Here is a 22616-nt window from a genome sequence, read left to right as displayed (position 1 = left end):
TCAATCTTTTATCTTCGAATTTTATCTTTAAATATCTTATCTTTTCTTTTATCTTCTAATTTTATCTTTAAATATCTTATCTTTTCTTTACCTTATCTTCTATCTTCTATTTTAAATTCTTATCTCTTGCTTTTAAATTGGGTTTGCATTAATCTAAATACAAACAAAGTCCCTGTTTCAGTCTTGGGTGTTTTGCTGTGAAGATTGTGCAACCAAGCAGGAAAGATTGGAGTACCAGGCTTGATGATGCTCTCTGGGCACATCGGACTGCCTACAAAGCACCCATAGGAATGTCTCCTTATCGGGTTGTCTTTGGAAAGGCATGTCATCTTCCAGTGGAAATTGAGCACAAAGCATACTGGGCAGTGAAGACTTGCAACTTCTCTATGGATCAAGCTGGCGAGGAAAGGAAGTTGCAACTGATTGAGATCAAAAGCGACTCCACAAACAAGAGCTTCAAGGTCAACGGACATCGACTTAAGCCATTCCTCACGAACCCTTCTTTAGTGGACGTAGTGGTGGAAGAGACTTCCTTACTCCACCCTACTCTTCCTCCACCATGACTTAGGGAGTTTTTCTTTTCCTATCTCCTTCTTTGCTTTTATTACACTTGTCCGATTCTCTTTGATGATTTAATTGTTTTTAATCTTTTAATTGTGCTACATTGAGGACAATGTGTTGTTTAAGTATGGGGGGGGGTGTTCTTTGGTTTCGCTAGTTTTGTTGGTTTTGTTAATTTGTTAGTTGTGTTAATTTGTTAATGTTGTTAGTTTCGTCGGATTTTCAGTTTAATATTTTGGGTCAATTTTGTGTGCACGTACGACTTTGCATGTTTTTCTTTGAATTATAGGATATGTTCAAGAAATGGGTAATTGTTTTGAAAATAAAAGTTCTTGACATTTTGTGACTTGAAATCCTTGATTCTTCTCTACATGTCATGATAGTTTTGAAAGCTCAATTTGAAAGTGATGATTTTACCTTTGTGAGAATTTGAGCCATCCATCATTATAATCATTTGGTGTGTTTTGCCCCATTGATTGCTTGCACAATAGCCTTGGCTTGATTCTTGTTGATGCGTCCTAATTCACATGCATATTTGGAAATGATTAAGGAAATTTTGTTCTTATAAGCTTCTAGCCAAATGGACTTACCTTGAATTAATTCCTTTGATAGCCCTTTTGAGCCTTGTTTCCCTTTCCTTGTTTTGAAGCTCACTACAAGCCTTAAGTGAAAAACCATGATATTACCATATCCTTAAGGAATTTTGGAGCTTTGGAATTGTTTTGGGAATAAGTGTGGGGGGGTTTTTGTTTCATTGGACAACTTGTTTTGTTGGCTATGCTTCATGATGTATTTTGGGCCATACTTGATGTACATTGTATATTGGTTAAATGTTGGACATGCTGAATGAAATGTTGTTTCTCAAAGGCTAAAAAAAAAAAAAAAAAAAAAAAAAAAAAAAAAGGAAAAGCAATAAAGTTGAGTGAATAAGATCTTAAATGGCACAAGAATGATGAAACTCTTGGTTCTACTCTTCATGTTTAATTTTTATCTTTACTTCTTTTTATTTTCTTATTTTTTTCTTAATATGCACTTATTCCCCTTTGCTCCTCTATTCCTTTGGGATTTAGCCACTTATTCCATATTTCTCCATACCTTGTCCTTGGCCCCATTACAACCTTAAAAGACCTTTTGATCCTCATGTGCTTGTGTTTATGGGTTGATTGTCAATTTTAGAATCTTGCCAAGTTTATGTGGTGTTTGCTTTCATGGGTGCTTTGAGGGTAAATAGTAGCCTAGACACTTGAGAGATAGAGTGTATATCTTGTGAGGCTTTATCACTTTTCATTCTTGAGCTGATTAACTATTTTGCCATGATTGGGTTGCTTGGATGATTTTCATGAATGTCTTGACTTTTTGGATCTCCTTATGTTAGATGTTACCCATTCCTTTTATTCCTTGATGTTCATTGAGAAATATGTGAATGTTTTTGTTTGTCTCCCTCTGATATCCTTGGATTTTGTTCTTTGTTTCATTTTGCCCAGGAGTGCAAAAGGCTAAGTATGGGGGGTTTTGATGTGCCATCATTTTCTTCTATTTTCTAAACCCTTTTTGCACCATTTTAATTATTGATTGGTCTTAATTGTCAATTAATTAGGCAGTTTTATTATTTGGGCCCATTCAGCTAATTTGATGTTTTTAATCTAATTTCAGGAATTAATGAAGCATTGGGCTTGAATCTAGAATTGGGCTTGGACTTGAAGAGGGCAGACTAATTTATTCTATAAAATTAGATCTTATCTTATCTAGATATTATTTAGATTTGATCTCATCTAGATATTATTTCATCTAGATCTTATCTTATCTTATCTTATCTAGATTTGATTTGATTTTACTTATGGGCTTGGATTTAAAACATATTTGTAAGCTTTGGGGCTGGAAAAAACTATATAACAGCACCAAGGTTCTAGTTTAGGGACCCCCTCTCTCCCTCGCGGGAGACTCTCTCTCTCCTCTCTCTCTTCTATTTTTCGTTTTTAGTTTTAGGCTCTCTTCTCTTTCTCTTTTAATTTCGTTTTTTTACAATTCCAGTTCAGACTTTTAGTTTTATCATTAAAATTTCATTCTCTATTTGATTAATGGAAGGCTAAGTCCGCAACGTTGTTTTCCCTTGAGGATCAAGCACAGTTCTCTTTGAGGTTCTATTATTACTGTTAAATTCTGTTTAGTTTTTTCCTCTTCACTAATTACTTTGAATTTGTTGCTTTTAATTCATGCATGCTTAGTGCTTGATTAATTGTCTCTGCGCTTAATTTACGTTCATGCTTAATGATCGATTATGAGTAATTGGTGTATGTGATGCTTAATCACATAATGAATGCCTTATGTTGAATTTCGCTTAGTAATTTAATTTAGGGTTGGATTAAGTGGTTAAACTGATAAAGGATAAACTCTCGTAACCTAGGATAAGAGACTTGCTTGTGAATCAAGGGGAAGCAACGTGTTTTAATTCTGATATTTTCTAATTCACATATATTCGCTGTTTAATTTACAAAAGCAAACAACCCCCCCCCCATTGTTACTGTTACTGTTACTGCAAGTATATTATGAACATTTGGCTTGTCACTGCTCGTTGGGAAACGACCTAGGATCACTTCCTAGTTACTACATTTTAATGTTTATTTGATTCGGGTACGGCCTCGATCAATGAGACTGTTGAAGCAGGTGAGTCACAGTTGAGACAAGAGGCTACTACTCCTAAAAGGACACCACAGACCCCAGAAGATCCACTCTCAGTAGGGATGGACCTATCTTTTGCTCAGCAAGTAGCAGATCCTCCTACACCCATCATGGAGATGCCAGAAGACCCTACCATGCTAGTCCTGAGACTGTCATTCACTCCTCCAGCTACCCCAGTTTTACATCTGACAGATGAGGAGGATATGCAGGACACACAGGGCACACGGGACTAGTCACAGGAATTCTAAATTCCTTATTTTTCCTTTTTGGAAATTATTATAATTATTATAGTTTTAGTACATTGTTTTTGGTGATTTTGGTTTATATTTATAATTATATATTTGTCTTTCTGTGGATAATTAGTATGCATGTTTTGAAGCATACTGAACAACTTAACTTGATTCTCTGAGTATGCAGTGCAAACACTTGATCTTTTTGTGGAATTGGTGTTGTGAATTGATTGTAGAATGAATGCATGATTGAAATGAAGAGTGTTTTTTTATCAAGAGTTGAGCAAGTGTGTATGTTAGATGAGAAAGAACAAGAAAGTAGGCTCACAGTTAGAAATGTTAGTCAGTAGACATGTTGATTGTGAAAGAAAAGCTTGATAATAAACCGGTGAGAGTATGAACTTAATTGTTGAGAGAACGACTAGCATAGAGTATTAATTTTTGCATCAATCTCTGAAATTTATAATGAAATGTATGAATTGGAAATGATGAAGGCCATTGTTGTATATACAAGCCACTTGACCAAAAGCTTAGTTGTTATCAATGATTATATCATTTTCACCCATCTTTGAGCTAAACTGTAATTGTATTGAACCGTGAGCCTTGAGTTGTAATTCTGATGTGCCATCATTTTCTTCTATTTTCTAAACCCTTTTTGCACCATTTTAATTTTTGATTGGTCTTAATTGTCAATTAATTAGGCAGTTTTATTATTTGGGCTCATTTAGCTAATTTGATGTTTTTAATCTAATTTCAGGAATTAATGAAACATTGGGCTTAATCCGGATTTTGGTTGTGGACTTGAAGAGGGCAAATAAAGCAGTGCTTACCTTAGTTAATTTCTAATTAGGAAATTTCGCAATTTTATTTTATGTTGTTTAGTGTTTATTTCGTTTTGGGCCAGAGTATTGTAATAGGGCCCAGTGACTTTGAGTGACTCTTTTTAAATAGCTGCCTTGGGATTCGTGTAGGGCATTCTATTCTGCTAGGCTATTTTCATTATTCAGAGCTTTGGTTTTAGGTTTTCATGTTTTTCTGTTCCCTTGTTACAGTTTTCGTTCTTAATGCAAATTTCCGTTTTCTGCTTCTAATTACGAGTTCATTCTTGCTTCTTCTTCTACGTTCATTTACGTTTCTGTTCATTTACGTTTCTTTTCATTTACGTTCTTGTTCATTTACGTTTCTGTTTCATGTTTCATTTGCGTTTTCTGTTTGAATCCATGGAAGGCTAGATTTTCTGGTGTTGTTTCCTTTTGAGGACGAAGCCCAACTCTCTTTGAGGTTTCGTTTGTAATGTGGTTTCCTGGCAGTTTTCCCTTCACCAGTTATCCCAATTTCGTGAATATTAATCAGTGCACGCTTCGTGTTCGATTAATTGCCTCTGAGCCTAACTTGCGTTCATGCTTAATGGACGAAGGGCTAACTGGTGTATGTGGTGCCTAATCACGTATTGAAAACCCTAAGTTGATTTTCGCTTAGTAAATTGAAATAGGGTTGGATTAAGCGGTTGACTGTTAGGGACGAATTCTCCATAACCCAGGATAAGAGAGTGGCTTCTGAATCAGAGGAAACAACCCGTTTTTAATATTAGTAGTTTCGTATTCCATTTTATTTGTTCTGCTCTTTAATTACCAAACAACCAACCCCCCCCCCCATCGTTACTGTTACTGCAAGTATATTATGAACATTTGGCCTGTCACTGCTCGTTGGGAAACGACCTAGGATCACTTCCTAGTTACTGCATTTTCATGTTTATTTGATTCGAGTACGGCCTCGATCAAATTTGGCGCCGTTGCCGGGGAGCAGTGTCCAAAGGTTCATAATAGCTAGCTAGTGTTGTGTGTTTAATCCTTTCGTGTTTTATGTTTAATTGTTAGTATTGTGTTAGTATGTGTGTTAGTGTTGTTTAGTGTCCTGGTATTTTGTTTAATGTGTGTTCTGTTTCAGTTTTCCCATTAAGCGTTTCCCCTGTTTCAGTCTTGGGTGTTTTGCTGTGAAGATTGTGCTTGAAAACAGAGTAGTAGTAGAAATCAGCTTGCGGAAAAACAGAGTAGTAGTAGAAATTAATTAGAGACGGATTTTAGCGACCACCCATGCTGAATTATTTGGGATTTTTTGTTTTAGTAGCTAGGGTTGTTATTTTTGGCTGAATTTTTTTGTGGTAACTTCTTTTAATCCATATTTTGTGGGAAAAATAGCTAGAGCCTTTAGTTTGGTCAGATTTGAAAGTTCCAAAAAACTAGCAAATTTTGTGTTTGTCAAAACTTCAAACGGCCATAACTTTTGCTCCGGTTATCAGAATCGCAATTATTATATATGCATTTGGGGTAGAAAAAAATTTCCTATGCCGTGGCAGCCGGCCATACATCATCCAAAAAAAGCGATTCTGTCAAAAGTTTTTTATTTTTCAAGTTTTATTCACTTATTTTTCTTAACCTACCAATTTTAGCTTTCATAGTTAGACTTTGAATTTTTGTCTGAAATTTTTTGTGCTATCTTCTCATCATTTTATAAGGTTGCTCACAAAACTTCAAGTCATTTGGATATCATTTGAGGGTAGCTGTAGTTCAAACCTACACCTTTATTTACATGACAAGGCAACTAGTTGTGTGCATGCTGAATGTAGTGTATGACTAGAGGCAATCCATCTGACTTACAACCCTTTGATCCTGAGATAGATAGGACATTTCATAGATTAGTTAGGCATCATTTTATACCTTTTGATCATTCTGAGCATTCCATAACTGGTGAATCTGTGCATTCTGTTATTGGTGATTTTGAACATCCTGATCTTGAGCATTATAATTTTGAGCATTCTGATTCTGAGCATTCTGATTTTGCACATTCTGAGAACATGGCACAACCTCCACCTCGTGAGAGGACTCTAAGGGAAATGGCTGCACCTGATTTCACCTATGAAAGCTTATGCATCCAATACCCTGATGAGGATGTCCCATATGTTCTTAAAACTGGACTGATTCATTTGCTTCCAAAGTTTCATGGCCTTGCAGGTGAAGACCCGCACAAACATTTGAAAGAATTTCACATTGTCTGCTCCACCATGAAACCCCCAGATGTCCAAGAGGATCACATATTTCTGAAGGCTTTTCCTCATTCATTAGAAGGAGTGGCAAAGGACTGGCTGTATTACCTTGCTCCAAGGTCCATCACGAGCTGGGATGACCTTAAGAGAGTATTCTTAGAAAAAATTTTCCCTGCTTCCAGGACCACAACCATCAGGAAGGATATCTCAGGTATTAGACAACTCAGTGGAGAGAGCCTGTATGAGTACTGGGAGAGATTTAAGAAACTATGTGCCAGTTGCCCCCACCATCAGATTTCAGAATAGCTTCTTCTCCAATATTTTTATGAAGGACTCAGTAATATGGAGAGAAGTATGATAGATGATGCCAGTGGTGGAGCCCTTGGAGACATGACCCCTGCTGAAGCCAGAAATTTAATTGAGAAGATGGCCTCCAACTCCCAACAGTTTAGCGCCAGAAATGATGCCATAGTCATTAGAGGAGTGCATGAGGTAGCTACAAACCCATCTGCATCATCAGAAACTAAGAAGCTTGAAGGCAAACTGGATGTGTTGGTCAACTTGGTAACCCAGCTGGCCTTGAATCAGAAATCTGTACCTGTCGCAAGGGTTTGTGGTTTGTGCTCCTCTGCTGACCACCATACAGACCTTTGCCCTTCCATGCAGCAACCTGGAGCAATTGAGCAACCTGAAGCTTATGCTGCAAATATTTACAATAGACCTCCTCAACCTCAGCAGCAAAATCAACCACAGCAGAGCAATTATGACCTTTCCAGCAACAGATACAACCCTGGATGAAGGAATCACCCTAACCTCAGATGGTCCAGCCCTCAGCAACAACAACAGCAGCCTGCTCCTTCCTTCCAAAATGCTGTTGGCCCAAGCAGACCATACATTCCTCCACCAATCCAACAACAGCAACAACCCCAGAAACAGCCAACAGTTGAGGCCCCTCCACAACCTTCCCTCGAAGAACTTGTGAGGCAAATGACTATGCAGAACATGCAGTTTCAGCAAGAGACCAGAGCCTCCATTCAGAGCTTAACCAATCAGATGGGACAATTAGCTACCCAATTGAATCAACAATAGTCCTAGAATTCTGACAAGCTGCCTTCTCAAGCTGTCCAAAATCCCAAAAATGTCAGTGCCATTTCATTGAGGTCAGGAAAGCAGTGTCAAGGACCTCAACCCGTAGCACCTTCCTCATCTGCAAATGAACCTGCCAAACTTCACTCTATTCCAGAAAAAGGTGATGACAAAAATCTACCTAACAATTTCTGTGCAGGTGAATCTTCTTCCACAGGTAATTCTGATTTGCAGAAGCAGCACATTCCCCCTCTTCCATTCCCTCCAAGAGCAGTTTCCAACAAAAAAATGGAAGAGGCAGAGAAAGAGATCTTGGAAACGTTTAGAAAAGTAGAGGTAAACATACCTCTGTTGGATGCAATAAAGCAAATTCCAAGATATGCCAAATTCTTGAAGGAGCTGTGCACTAATAAGCGGAAGCTTAAAGGAAGTGAATGCATTAGCATGGGCAGAAATGTCTCCGCATTGATTAGTAAATCTGTTCCTCAAATTCCTGAAAAATGCAAAGATCCAGGTACATTCAGCATACCTTGTATTATAGGGAATAGTAAGTTTGACAATGCCATGCTAGATTTAGGAGCCTCTGTTAGTGTTATGCCTCTGTCGATTTTTAATTCTCTATCTCTAGGTCCCTTGCAGTCAACTGATGTGGTAATTCATTTAGCTAATAGAAGTGTTGCCTATCCTGTTGGTTTCATAGAAGATGTCTTAGTTAGAGTTGGTGAACTGATTTTCCCTGTTGATTTTTATATCTTGAATATGGAAGATGGATTTTCTCAAGGATCAGTTCCCATCATTCTAGGCAGACCCTTTATGAAAACTGCTAGAACTAAGATAGATGTTTATGCAGGCACACTGTCCATGGAGTTTGGTGATATAACTGTTCATTTTAATATTCTGGATGCTATGAAATACCCATCTGAAGATCTTTCTGTATTTCGTGCTGAAATAATTGACCATGTTGTTGATGAATACATGATTGATCTTTATTCTAATCTGCATGCCTCTCACTCTTCATGCATTGAGTCTGAAATTGTATTTGATCATATGTCTGAATTTGATGCTGAGAGTGAATCTGAAAGTGATATTGATTGCATGCCTGGTGGTGGTGTTTTACCTCTTGAGATTGATTTTATAGAGTCAGATAGGACTAACCATGTTTCAGGAAGTACACATACCTCTGACTTTCTTTATGAGGTAAAGGCTGAGAAACCATCTCCTTCTACCACTGTCCAGCCGACCACACCAGAATTGAAGCCTCTGCCATCAAATTTAAAATACGCTTACTTGGATGATAGCAAGAGTTTTCCAGTGATTATATCTGCCTCCCTTGCTGATGAGCAAGAGGAGAAGTTGTTGTCAGTTCTCAAGAAGCATAAGAAGGCTATAGGCTGGACCCTGGCGGACATTCCTGGTATTAGCCCATCCACATGTATGCATCGAATAAATTTAGAGGATGGAGCTAAACCAGTAAGACAGCCACAGAGAAGACTCAACCCGGTGATTCTTGATGTAGTGAAGAAGGAGATAACCAAGCTTTTGCAAGCTGGAATCATTTATCCTATCTCCGACAGCCAATGGGTGAGTCGCGTCCAGGTAGTCCCGAAAAAGACTGGCCTCACAGTGATCAGAAATGAGAAGGAGGAGCTGATTCCTACTCGGGTGCAGAACAGTTGGAGAGTCTGCATTGACTATAGAAGGCTGAACCAGGTTACCAAAAAGGACCATTTTCCCCTGCCATTCATTGACCAGATGCTTGAACGCCTGGCAGGTAAATCCCACTACTGTTTCCTTGATGGTTTTTCTGGTTATATGCAAATTACTATTGCTCCTGAGGATCAGGAAAAGACCACATTCACCTGCCCCTTCGACACTTTTGCTTATAGGAGGATGCCTTTCGGCCTGTGCAATGCCCCTGGTACCTTCCAGCGGTGCATGATTAGTATTTTCAGTGATTTTTTAGAAAATTGCATAGAGGTGTTTATGGATGATTTCACTGTATATGGATCCTCTTTTGATGGTTGTTTGAATAGTTTGGAAAAAGTTTTGAATTGATGCATTGAAACTAACCTTGTTCTAAATTTTGAAAAATGTCATTTTATGGTTGAGCAAGGTATAGTTTTAGGCCACATTATTTCCAATAAGGGTATTGAAGTAGATCCTGCAAAAATTTCTGTTATTTCACAATTGCCTTACCCCTCTTGTGTGCGAGAGGTGCGATCTTTTCTTGGTCATGCAGGATTCTACAGGCGCTTTATAAGGGATTTTAGCAAAGTAGCCCTTCCACTGTCCAACTTGTTGCAAAAGGAGGTGGAGTTTGACTTTAATGACAAATGCAAAGAGGCTTTTGATTGCCTCAAAAGAGCGTTGACTACCACCCCCATCATCCAGGCACCCGATTGGACAGCCCCTTTTGAGCTTATGTGTCATGCATCAAATTATGCATTGGGGGCTGTCCTTGCTCAAAAATTGATAAATTGCCCAGGGTGATATATTATGCTTCTAGGACTTTAGATGCTGCCCAAGCAAATTATACTACTATTGAGAAAGAGCTTCTAGCCATAGTTTTTGCTCTTGAAAAATTTCGATCTTATTTGCTTGGTACTCGCATTATTGTTTATACTGACCATGCAGCTCTAAAGTACTTGTTGAAGAAGGCTGATTCTAAGCCTAGGTTGATCCGATGGATGCTCTGGCTCCAAGAGTTTGACTTGGAGATCCGTGATAGGAGCGGAGCACAAAATCTAGTTGCTGATCATTTGAGTCGGATCGAACGTGTCTCTGATGCAGATTCACCTATTCGGGATGATTTCCCGGATGATCATTTGTATATATTGTATAGTATTTCTGACTCTCTTTCTACTCCCTGGTTTGCTAACATTGTCAATTATTTAGTTGCCTCTGTTTTTCCTCCCTTAGCATCTAAGGCCCAAAAAGATAAGATTAAAAGTGATGCTAAGCATTTTATTTGGGATGACCCCTACGTGTGGAAATTGTGCAGTGATCAGGTCATTAGACGGTGCATTCCAGATCATGAGACTGACTCAGTCCTGCAGTTCTGTCATTCTTCCACACCGGGAGGTCATCTGGGTGTTCAAAGGACAGCTCGCAAAGTGCTTGATTGTGGTTTTTATTGGCCCACCATCTTTAAAGATGCGTGGAAGATCTACAGCACTTGTGAGCAGTGTCAGAGAGCAGGAAATACACTGACATGGCGACAACAAATGCCTCAGCAACCTATGCTATTCGGTGAGGTGTTTGATGTCTGGGGTATAGATTTCATGGGTCCTTTTCCTGTCTCTTTTGGTTATGTTTATATTCTCCTTGCAGTTGATTATGTTTCAAAATGGGTGGAAGCCAAGCCCACTAGAACTAATGATGCTAAAGTTGTCGCAGACTTTGTCAGGTCTAATCTGTTTTGCAGGTTTGGAGTACCTAAAGCAATTGTTAGTGATCAAGGAACCCATTTTTGCAACAGGACAATGCATGCCCTGCTTAAAAAGTACGGGGTGGTACACAGGGTATCCACACCATACCACCCCCAGACTAATGGACAGGCAGAAATTTCTAATAGGGAAATCAAGAGAATTCTAGAGAAGATTGTGCAGCCAAGCAGGAAAGATTGGAGTACCAGGCTTGATGATGCTCTCTGGGCACATCGGACTGCCTACAAAGCACCCATAGGAATGTCTCCTTATCGGGTTGTCTTTGGAAAGGCATGTCATCTTCCAGTGGAAATTGAGCACAAAACATACTGGGCAGTGAAGACTTGCAACTTCTCTATGGATCAAGTTGGCGAGGAAAGGAAGTTGCAACTGAGTGAGTTAGATGAAATCCGCCTAGAAGCCTACGAGAATGCCAAGTTCTACAAAGAAAAGACCAAGAAGTTCCATGATAGCATGATAGTTAAAAAAGACTTCGTGGTTGGGCAAAAAGTGTTATTGTATAATTCTAGGCTTGGACTCATGAGTGGTAAGTTGAGGTCTAAGTGGATTGGTCCTTTTGTTGTTACTAATGTTTTTCCTTATGGTACAGTTGAGATCAAAAGCGACTCCACAAACAAGAGCTTCAAGGTCAACGGACATCGACTTAAGCCATTCCTCACGAACCCTTCTTTAGTGGACGTAGTGGTGGAAGAGACTTCCTTACTCCACCCTACTCTTCCTCCACCATGACTTAGGGAGTTTTTCTTTTCCTATCTCCTTCTTTGCTTTTATTACACTTGTCTGATTCTCTTTGATGATTTAATTGTTTTTAATCTTTTAATTGTGCTACATTGAGGACAATGTGTTGTTTAAGTATGGGGGGAGTGTTCTTTGGTTTTGCTAGTTTTGTTGGTTTTGTTAATTTGTTAGTTGTGTTAATTTGTTAATGTTGTTAGTTTCGTCGGATTTTCAGTTTAATATTTTGGGTCAATTTCGTGTGCACGTACGACTTTGCATGTTTTTCTTTGAATTATAGGATATGTTCAAGAAATGGGTAATTGTTTTGAAAATAAAAGTTCTTGACATTTTGTGACTTGAAATCCTTGATTCTTCTCTACATGTCATGATAGTTTTGAAACTAAATTTGAAAGTGATGATTTTACCTTTGTGAGAATTTGAGCCATCCATCATTATAATCATTTGGTGTGTTTTGCCCCATTGATTGCTTGCACAATAGCCTTGGCTTGATTCTTGTTGATGCGTCCTAATTCACATGCATATTTGGAAATGATTAAGGCAATTTTGTTCTTATAAGCTTCTAGCCAAATGGACTTACCTTGAATTAATTCCTTTGATAGCCCTTTTGAGCCTTGTTTCCCTTTCCTTGTTTTGAAGCTCACTACAAGCCTTAAGTGAAAAACCATGATATTACCATATCCTTAAGGAATTTTGGAGCTTTGGAATTGTTTTGGGAATAAGTGTGGGGGGTTTTTGTTCATTGGACAACTTGTTTTGTTTGCTATGCTTCATGATGTATTTTGGGCCATACTTGATGTACATTGTATATTGGTTAAATGTTGGACATGCTGAATGAAATGTTGTTTCTCAAAGGCTAAAGAGTAAAAAAAAAATCTAAAAAAAAAAATTCGAAAAAAGAAAAAGAAAAGCAATAAAGTTGAGTGAATAAGATCTTAAATGGCACAAGAATGATGAAACTCTTGGTTCTACTCTTCATGTTTAATTTTTATCTTTACTTCTTTTTATTTTCTTATTTTTTTCTTAATATGCACTTATTCCCCTTTGCTCCTCTATTCCTTTGGGATTTAGCCACTTATTCCATATTTCTCCATACCTTGTCCTTGGCCCCATTACAACCTTAAAAGACCTTTTGATCCTCATGTGCTTGTGTTTATGGGTTGATTGTCAATTTTAGAATCTTGCCAAGTTTATGTGGTGTTTGCTTTCATGGGTGCTTTGAGGGTAAATAGTAGCCTAGACACTTGAGAGATAGAGTGTATATCTTGTGAGGCTTTATCACTTTTCATTCTTGAGCTGATTAACTATTTTGCCATGATTGGGTTGCTTGGATGATTTTCATGAATGTCTTGACTTTTTGGATCTCCTTATGTTAGATGTTACCCATTCCTTTCATTCCTTGATGTTCATTGAGAAATATGTGAATGTTTTTGTTTGTCTCCCTTTGATATCCTTGGATTTTGTTCTTTGTTTCATTTTGCCCAGGAGTGCAAAAGGCTAAGTATGGGGGGTTTTGATGTGCCATCATTTTCTTCTATTTTCTAAACCCTTTTTGCACCATTTTAATTTTTGATTGGTCTTAATTGTCAATTAATTAGGCAGTTTTATTATTTGGGCTCATTTAGCTAATTTGATGTTTTTAATCTAATTTCAGGAATTAATGAAACATTGGGCTTAATCCGGATTTTGGTTGTGGACTTGAAGAGGGCAAATAAAGCAGCGCTTACCTTAGTTAATTTCTAATTAGGAAATTTCGCAATTTTATTTTAGGTTGTTCAGTGTTTATTTCGTTTTGGACCAGAGTATTGTAATAGGGCCCAGTGACTTTGAGTGACTCTTTTTAAATAGCTGCCTTGGGATTCGTGTAGGGCATTCTATTCTGCTAGGCTATTTTCATTATTCAGAGCTTTGGTTTTAGGTTTTCACGTTTTTCTGTTCCCTTGTTACAGTTTTCGTTCTTAATGCAAATTTCCGTTTTCTGCTTCTAATTACGAGTTCATTCTTGCTTCTTCTTCTACGTTCATTTACGTTTCTGTTCATTTACGTTTCTTTTCATTTACGTTCTTGTTCATTTACGTTTCTGCTTCATGTTTCATTTGCGTTTTCTGTTTGAATCCATGGAAGGCTAGATTTTGTGGTGTTGTTTCCTTTTGAGGACGAAGCCCAACTCTCTTTGAGGTTTCGTTTGTAATGTGGTTTCCTGGCAGTTTTCCCTTCACCAGTTATCCCAATTTCGTGAATATTAATCAGTGCACGCTTCGTGTTCGATTAATTGCCTCTGAGCCTAACTTGCGTTCATGCTTAATGGACGAAGGGCTAACTGGTGTATGTGGTGCCTAATCACGTATTGAAAACCCTAAGTTGATTTTCGCTTAGTAAATTGAAATAGGGTTGGATTAAGCGGTTGACTGTTAGGGACGAATTCTCCATAACCCAGGATAAGAGAGTGGCTTCTGAATCAGAGGAAACAACCCGTTTTTAATATTAGTAGTTTCGTATTCCATTTTATTTGTTCTGCTCTTTAATTACCAAACAACCAAACCCCCCCCCATCGTTACTGTTACTGCAAGTATATTATGAACATTTGGCTTGTCACTGCTCGTTGGGAAACGACCTAGGATCACTTCCTAGTTACTGCATTTTCATGTTTATTTGATTCGGGTACGGCCTCGATCAAATTCCTATTTACCTTGCTTAGGTTTTAAGAGGGCACATTGGTTTAGGACAATTTCACCCCAAATTTGGGGGAGTCTGTTTGATGGTTAATGTTTAAAGGTAAGAAACAACAACACACACAACAAATAAATAAATACAAAAAAAAAGAAAAGAGTTCAAATAAGTGAGTGTGTTGTTAGAACAAGTCAAGTGAAAGGCTAATGAGCAAGCTGAGTATATTAAAAAGACTAATTGGTTAAGTCTAGGATTTGTGCTCTCTTAGAATTTAAGCCTTTGATTCCTAGAAAAACTAATATTTTTGTAGCCCAGCCTCATTACAAGCCAATAAAAGTCCTTCTGATTCAATTTATGCATTTCTGACTTTATGACATGAGATGAAGTTCAAAGATTGGACCTCTTGCTAGTCGTTATTGATAAAAAGCTTAAACACTTATGCTTGAGTGAAACAGAAACTGTTTGATTTCGGCTAAGCATCTTTCCATGACACTTGTCTCCTACCTAGCTTTATTTAGTTGTGTTGCTTGCTAACATGTTCTTTTCTATGAAAAACTGCATGCCTTGTGAAAAGCAATTGATAAAGGCATTTTTGTTTCATTTGTTATCATGCAACTGATATTTTGGGAGTTACACACATTGGTACATAATCATTGCATGTTTTGTCACTTGGGGACCAGTGAGCTATTCTTTATTTGCTTGAGGACAAACAAAACTGTAAATTTACAGTTCTTTTGTGTAACTTTTGTGAGGGTATGTTAGTCGGTTAATATGACTAACTTTTGTGTAAAAAAGCTGTGTAAATTGTATTCGACTCCTTTCATTTACAGTTCTTTTTTTAGTATTGTAAGTACTTTTTGGTAAATTTAGGTAATAAGTACTTAGTGTCCCACTTTTGTGTATTTAATAACCTTTCCATTTCAATTTCAGGTAAAATAAGCAAGTTTGGTGAAATTTGATTTTTGCAGTTCGCTAAGCCATCCTCCTCTGGCTGAGCGCATAATTCTCTGGGCGCAACATGATTGGCTGAGCGCATAGAAGAACCTGGAAGAAGATGACCTGTACAGGTGTGCTGAGCGAGAGTCAAACTTGCTAAGTTCACCACTTGCACCTCCAGGCTGAGCGAAGAAGAGGCGTGCTAAGCCAAATGTCACTTAATTTGGGTAAGCGAACCAGAATGTGGCTGAGCGAACGACAAAAAATCAGCAACACTATTTAAAGCCTGAAATCAGAAATGGAAGGGAGTTCTCAATTTTTGGCGTTTTCTCTATTCTTGGAAGCATTCATCTAAGTGGCTGAGTGGCAGAGAGAACTTCTGGTGTGAAGATCCTGAGGGACAGCAGCGATTGAAGAGGAAGTTATCATGCAGAGTATTGGATGAGAATTTGAGTGATTGTGAGGTTTCTACAGGTGAAGGAGACATCCTCACCAATTGTACTTCCCAATCTTTCATTTTCTCTTTTTTCATCTTTGTAAGAGAAGCTTCCCAGCTATGGAGGGCTAAATCCTTAGTTGGTTCTTCCTATGGGGTACTTGATGTAAATACTCTTATATCTATCTAATGATGTTGCATGTGTTCTCTGTGCTATTAGTACTTCATTTTAGTATGCTTTTGCCTTGATCTCATAGATTCATGCTTAGTTAGGGTCATTCAACATTAGGAAATGGTTTGATCCTTAGAACTTGATAGGACGGGGCTAGTTTATTGTATTTTCACGAGGGATCGGGGTACGGTAACCTAGTTGTTGGTATGTATGTCTTAATGCAGTTCTGGTCAAGTTTAGTCCTACAAGAGGGATCTGAGGATGATGCTTGATTAGGATTAGGCTAAACATGCACGAGACATCGGGGTTTAGCAGTCCAGGAGACAACATAGAACACAGGAACGTTGTTAGGTAGAGAACATCTTTAGCAGCATCAGTCGCCCAGTAGGAAGACCAACACGTTGACCATCTGCTTTCGCACCCACCACTACTCACCTTTTTATTTACCTTTGATTAGTTAGTTTACACACGTGTCCATACTACACACAAACCTTTTACAACAAGACGCTTATTTACTAAACCACAGTTTTACCAAGTAAAACAAGTTCCCCAAGAGTTCGATACTCAGTTCTTACCATTTTATACAACTTGCGTGATCCGGTACACTTGCCGGTCGTCGAACAGGGTTCTGCGTAAAAAGAGAGAAAGTGCAGCTTTTTATAGGCAGGGACAAGCTGTAATCGACAGCCTCTGGTAATCGATTACAGGCTTATCCTGTAACTAACCAGGCTTTCTGGTCATCGATTACAGTCTTGTGTAATCGATTACAGTCTGCTGCTCTATGGTAATCGATTACAGGGAGTGGTAATTGATTACCAGACCCTAAGACATAGCTTTTTCTATAAAAAATAACTATTCTTTACTCATAAAACCTACACACTCATTGTAACTATTATCAACAACAATCAAAGATAAAAAAATAGACATTGAAAAACAAGCATCATAAAGTTAACCACATTCATCAAGCACAATCAAAAGTGCTAAAACAATCATCAACAACAATTAATCAACAATAATCATCAAAGCACAAACAAAGAATGGAATATTTATCAATCAATCAAAATATTGCAGAGACTTGATTCACAGATTCTCCAAAAGAAAGGAATTATTATTAGTGAATTTCAACTATGGTTCAGGCCACTAATCCAAGATCAAATCCAAGATTCTCCACTAAGTGTGCTTAGGTGTCATAAGGCATGTAAAGCATGAAGGACATACACAAAGTGTGACTATATGATGTGGCAATGGGGTGTAGCTGTAGAAGCAAGGCTTCAAGAAGATGTTTTGATGATGCTAAAGGAACACACTTCTCAAGTTTTATTCAATCCAAGAAATCCAAGATATATGATCAAGCAAACCTCTAGAATCTTCCAAGTTGAAACATCAAAAGGTTTGGCCAAAGGATTTGATTTAAATTGTTTTTAAACGCTTTTAAATGTTTTAATATGTTTTAGAAAGTATGTAATCGATTACACATGGCTTGTAATCGATTACCAGTGATTTGGAACGTTTTAAAACAGCCCTATGAAATTTGAATTTAAATTTCAAAGTTGAAAGTTGGAAGTTGGAAGTGGAAGTTATTGGAAGTTGAAAGTTGAAAATGGAAGTTGGAAGTGGAAGTTACTGGAAGTTGAAGTTGGAAGTGAAAGTTATTGGAAGTTGAAAGTTGAAAATGGAAGTTGGAAGTGGAAGTTACTGGAAGTGGAAGTTGTGTAATCGATTACCAGTATTTAAAAATTCAAATTTCAAATGTGAAGAGACATAACTCTTTAGAAGTAACTGTGTAATCGATTACACCATTATAGTAATCAATTACCATTAAGGATTTTCGAAAATAATTCCCAGCAGTCACATCTTTTCATTTAAATTTTGAATGACCATCAAAGGCCTATATATATGTGACTTGGGCATGAAATTCTCTCAGAGTTTTCCCTGTTCTCAAAAGGCATAATCCTCTCAAACAAAAATAACTTATCATCCAACATTCCTTGGCCAAACACTTGTGTTATTCAATAAGGAATTGAGTGCTTCATTGTAAACATCGATCTCTTTCAAGAGAGATCATCTTCTTCTTCTTCTTTTTCTAATCAAAGGGCTAAGAGACTGAGAGTCTCTTGTTGTAAATCATTTGAACACAAAGGAAGGGTTGTCCTTGTGTGTTTCAGAAAGTGTAAAGGATTTGAGAGATAGTGGAACTCCCAAGCGGGTTTCTTGGGGACTGGACGTAGGCAACGGACTTTGCTGAACCACTATAAAAACTGTGTTTGCACTTTCTCTTCCCTTAAACTCTTTTATTTATTGTTGCTTAACATTTACATTCAAATTGTTTAATTTGAATCATCATTTAGAAATTCATCTTTAAGGGAACTTGGAACTTGCATTAAAATCAAAGTAGAATTTTTAATTGGGGAAATAGTTTGTAATATCTTAATTCAACCCCCTCCCCCCCCTCTTAAGATATCTGAGACCACTTGTTTAACAGTAGCAAGCAAATGTTCACCTCCCCCTTAGGCTGGTCCAAAATTTAATTGGATTTGGCTTCTCCCAATTCAATTAAATTTATCTCCCAACACACATCAAATAGTGCACTTAATGCATGTGAAATTACAAAATTATCCCTAATACAAAAACTACTTTAGGTGCCCTAAAATACAAAGGCAGCAAAATCCTACATTACTAGTGTACCCTAAATTTGTGGGGTACCCTCCCTACACTATGGAACCCTAAATACAAGGCCCAAAAAATAATGAAACCCTAATCTAATATGTACAAAGATAAGTGGGCTCGTACTTAGCCCATGAGCCCAAAACCTACCCTAAGGCTCATGAGAACCCTAGGGCCTTTTCCTGCATCTCTGGCCCAATCTTCCTGGAGTCTCCTAGCCATGGCTCTGGTGATGGGTCCCCTCCTTGGGAGGATTGCATCGTCCCCTCCCTCTGGAAGAGGATTTGTCTTGAAATCTGCAAACCCCTCATCATCTGAATCAACTACACTTGCAAAAGGAACCAAATCAGTAATGTTAAAGGTGTTGCTAACTCTATACTCCTTTGGGAGGTCTAGCCTATAAGCATTGTTATTGATCCTCTCCAAGATATGAAAAGGGCCATCACCTCTTGGGCTAGGTTTGGACTTTCTCTTAGTAGGAAATCTATCCTTCCTAAGATGGAGCCAAATCCAATCGCCTTCATTAAGCACCAACTTCTTCCTCCCTCTATTGCCTTTAGTTGCATACACCTTTATTTGGTTCTCTATTTGGTTCTTAACCCTCTCATGTAATTTCTTCACAAACTCTGACCTAGATACACCTTCTTTATGCATAAAAGAAGTGTCAAGTGGAAGGGGAATTAGGTCCAAAGGTGTGAGAGGATTGAACCCATAGACAACTACAAAAGGTGACTGCCTGGTACTTCTATGGACCCCCTGGTTATAGGAAAACTCCATATAAGGAAGGTACTCATCCCAAGACTTGTTGTCATACCCTAATTTCGTCCGGGGACCATTGTTTGTCGGCATGCGACCTTCGTTTGACCACCTCAAAATGTTTAACACCCATCGTTGTAGAATCCGTAAAGTTCCGAGATGTTTCAAGAAGAAATCAGTCAAAAACACGAAACGGGAGTGTATTTAGCAAAGTGGGGTGTGTGTAAATAAATTTTTACACTCTATTTTCATCTGAGGACCATTGTTGATCACTTCGGAAGGCTTAACACTCATCGCAGTTGAATCCGTATAGTTTCGTGAGATTTTGGAAAGAAAACGACCAAAAACACAAAAATGGAGGGTGAACTTATCAAGATAGGGGTGTAAATAGCAATTGAATCTAGGCCCTTCCAAAACATTTTGGAAGTTGGGTTGCTTAAGGAGGAAGCAACTGGGCGGCAAACTCCTCCACGTTGTTGAAAAATGGTTTCCGGGGCTTCCGTGGCTTCCGTAATGCTTCCGTAAAATTTCCGAAAACCTTGGGTAAACATGTTTCACTTAACATTGGTGAAAGGGAAGAGAAAAAAAGATGAAAATCAAATCTCAAACACTTCCGTAAGGCTTTCGTAACTTTTCCGTAAAGTACAAAAAGGGGGGTGAACTTAGTAATTGGGATGCGCTTAGAAATCTTTCTCAGGAAGCGTCTGGGTAGCAAGCACCTCCCTTTTTCCCTATAAATAGGCGAGGAGGGATGTTTCAAAAATGTTCATGACCCCTAAGCTATGCATTTTGGCTATTTTGGATAAAAAACACATTTCCGCGAAGAAAAATCGAGTCAAAGTGCTTCTGTAACGCTTCCAAGACATTTCCATAAGCTATTCTGTGGAAATTCTTCAATGTTCTTCACCGTTCTTCGTTCATTCTTCGTCGTTCTTCGTTCATTCTTCGTCGTTCTTCGGTCTTCAACCGGTAAGTTCTCGAAATCGAATCTTTCAATTCATTCTATGCCCCCTTAGTGGTCCCTACTTGTTTTGTGTACTTTCACTTTCATTTCGCTTACTTTCAATTTTCTTTTCTTCCGTTTTTAACGTGCTTTAACCGTTTATTTAAGCCGTTATCTCGCCTAATAAATGATAAAATGAATTTCAACCGATCATTTGTGTTGTAATGTCGTTTCATCACTGTTAAAGCAAAATCTAACCGATCATTCACGCTGTAACCTCAGTTAAACCAAAAAAAGGTAAAATAATAATAAAATAATCAAAATATCTTTGAATAAAATAATCAAAAAAATCAATCGGACGTTTTTCTTTGGAAGTTTCCTTGAATGAATTGACTAATAACCAAAGTGAAACTAAGGCTAAAATCAACTCACAAATCAAGCTTTGTCCGCAAAAATCACTAAAAACCGTTTTAAGGTCCAACGCCTTAAACGATCCTCTTTGCTTTTATTGGTTAACATGGACCGTTCAAAAGCATAAAATCAACATGTAACTTTACCACTTTTGCAAGAACTACATAGGTCTGATTTCCTCATCGCAATTGAGGATACGTAGGAGCAAAAACCCCACTTTTGTCGACCACCCCAAGAGATCGTTAATGGTCCAATGCCTTAACGTTTCTCTCCTTTCAAAAGAATCAAAAGATCGTTTAATGGTCCAATGCCTTGAACGAATTTTGTGTGGTTAAAATCGATCTTGCGGAAAAAGATCAAAACAACTTAACCAACGTTTAGTTCTAAAAGAACTACGTAGGTCTGATTTCCATTGAGGATACGTAGGAGCAAGGTAAACACCCTTGTCGACTACAAAAAGATAAAAAATACAAAAGGCATACAAAGACATAAAAATGTAAAAAAGGGAAAATAAAACAAATCAAAGACATGATATTGCACACTTGGTTAAAGGTTATCGTCCCTTGTGACGGACGCATGAGGTGCTAACACCTTCCTCATGCGTAAAAATAACTCCCGAACCTTTCACGATTAAAGTTCGTAGACCACACCTTTCCGGTTTTTCCGACGTTTTCCTCAAATAAACATTGGTGGCGACTCTGCGCATTTTTCTCCCATGGAAGACGCACCCGTGAGTCTCGCGTCGCCCTCCCGCCAAAGGGTAGGTTGCGACAGTCGGAAACTCCACTAGGGACACTTTTTAGAGAGTTAGGTCTTCTAATCTCATGCAATATCATGACTTCCTCTTTTGTCAGTTTCCTTTTATTTCTCTTACGTTCTTATATATAACTCTTTGATGCTTTTAGTGTGTTTTTGAAATGTATGCATGAGATAGATATTTATTCATTTGATGCACACAAACACCAACACTATTTGGACACACGGTGAGTTGAAAAGGGGCCTTATTCCCGGGTCCATGGGAACATAAGGAGTGGAGGTGAATATGTGGTCATGCTGGGTCTCCGACTTGCTTGATAATAGCGAAGCCTCATCTAGAGTTTTTCTCTTTGATAACATATTGTTGCTGGTAGTCCCTACTGCCGCAATATGTTTTTCGAAGGGGATGATACCTCTAGAAACCATTAAGAGAGATATGACCACCTTGGGAATTATCACTAAAAGCCTTTTAGTTCCTCCCGTTTAGGTCCCTAAAATAGGGGCACGAAGCGAACACGCTGCGTGCGTTTTAAACACTGCCATGCATATAACCTAAATGTCATATACGCCTTTGCTGTATGATTATTTGAGGATATGCCCATGTTGTGTACATCCCCCTGTTGCACTTTTGCGCATCTGCATCATGTCGTCACGCATGCATTGTATGTTGGTCTCGTCTTTTGTCACGGGAAGCTGGAAGGTCCATATCACCTTCTTAACTGTACACATGGGGCATTGCGTCCCCAAATGCGCAAGTAAGAAGATATGATTTTTCGGTCTCTCGTGTCCGTAAATGCATTCATATCATGCACCGCATAAGCATCTCTTCATGGCATCGTAATGGACATATCGTTCCTGCATTTGTCACTTACCATATTCATGCATTGCATTTTGCATAAGTCACTTCATCACCATGCATCTGCATCTAACATGTTTTTGCATACCATTTGTTTTCATGTTTACTCATGCATGATCCTTGCATTTTCCTCTGCAAAACAAAAACAAAAAGGAAGCATGAAAATTCACGCTGCATTCTTAGTTGCATATGTTCGGTTCCATGAGCCAACCATGTTGGGATCATAAACCCATTTC

The 22616-nt window shown here is 38.2% G+C and overlaps 1 protein-coding gene and 1 non-coding gene across 2 annotated transcripts in view; one reads left to right on the top strand and one right to left on the bottom strand.

Moving 5' to 3' along the window:
- The first annotated feature begins 3302 nt into the window (after positions 1-3302).
- Positions 3303-22616, top strand: part of LOC121173166 (uncharacterized) — a 59907-nt gene continuing 40593 nt past the window's right edge. The window contains exon 1 of the mRNA XM_041007240.1: positions 3303-3391. Within this exon, the coding sequence (XP_040863174.1) occupies positions 3303-3391 (89 nt within the window). The remainder of the gene's footprint in view (positions 3392-22616) is intronic.
- On the bottom strand, positions 6703-6809 carry LOC113000315 (small nucleolar RNA R71). The gene has a single exon (XR_003265605.1). It is a non-coding gene; the product is annotated as a small nucleolar RNA R71 (small nucleolar RNA).

The sequence above is a fragment of the Glycine max genome, chromosome 12 (assembly GCF_000004515.6).
Source record: "Glycine max cultivar Williams 82 chromosome 12, Glycine_max_v4.0, whole genome shotgun sequence".
Taxonomy (NCBI): Eukaryota; Viridiplantae; Streptophyta; class Magnoliopsida; order Fabales; family Fabaceae; genus Glycine; species Glycine max.
The sequence above is the reverse complement of the archived record's forward strand: the minus strand, read 5'-3'. Positions and strand labels throughout refer to the sequence as shown.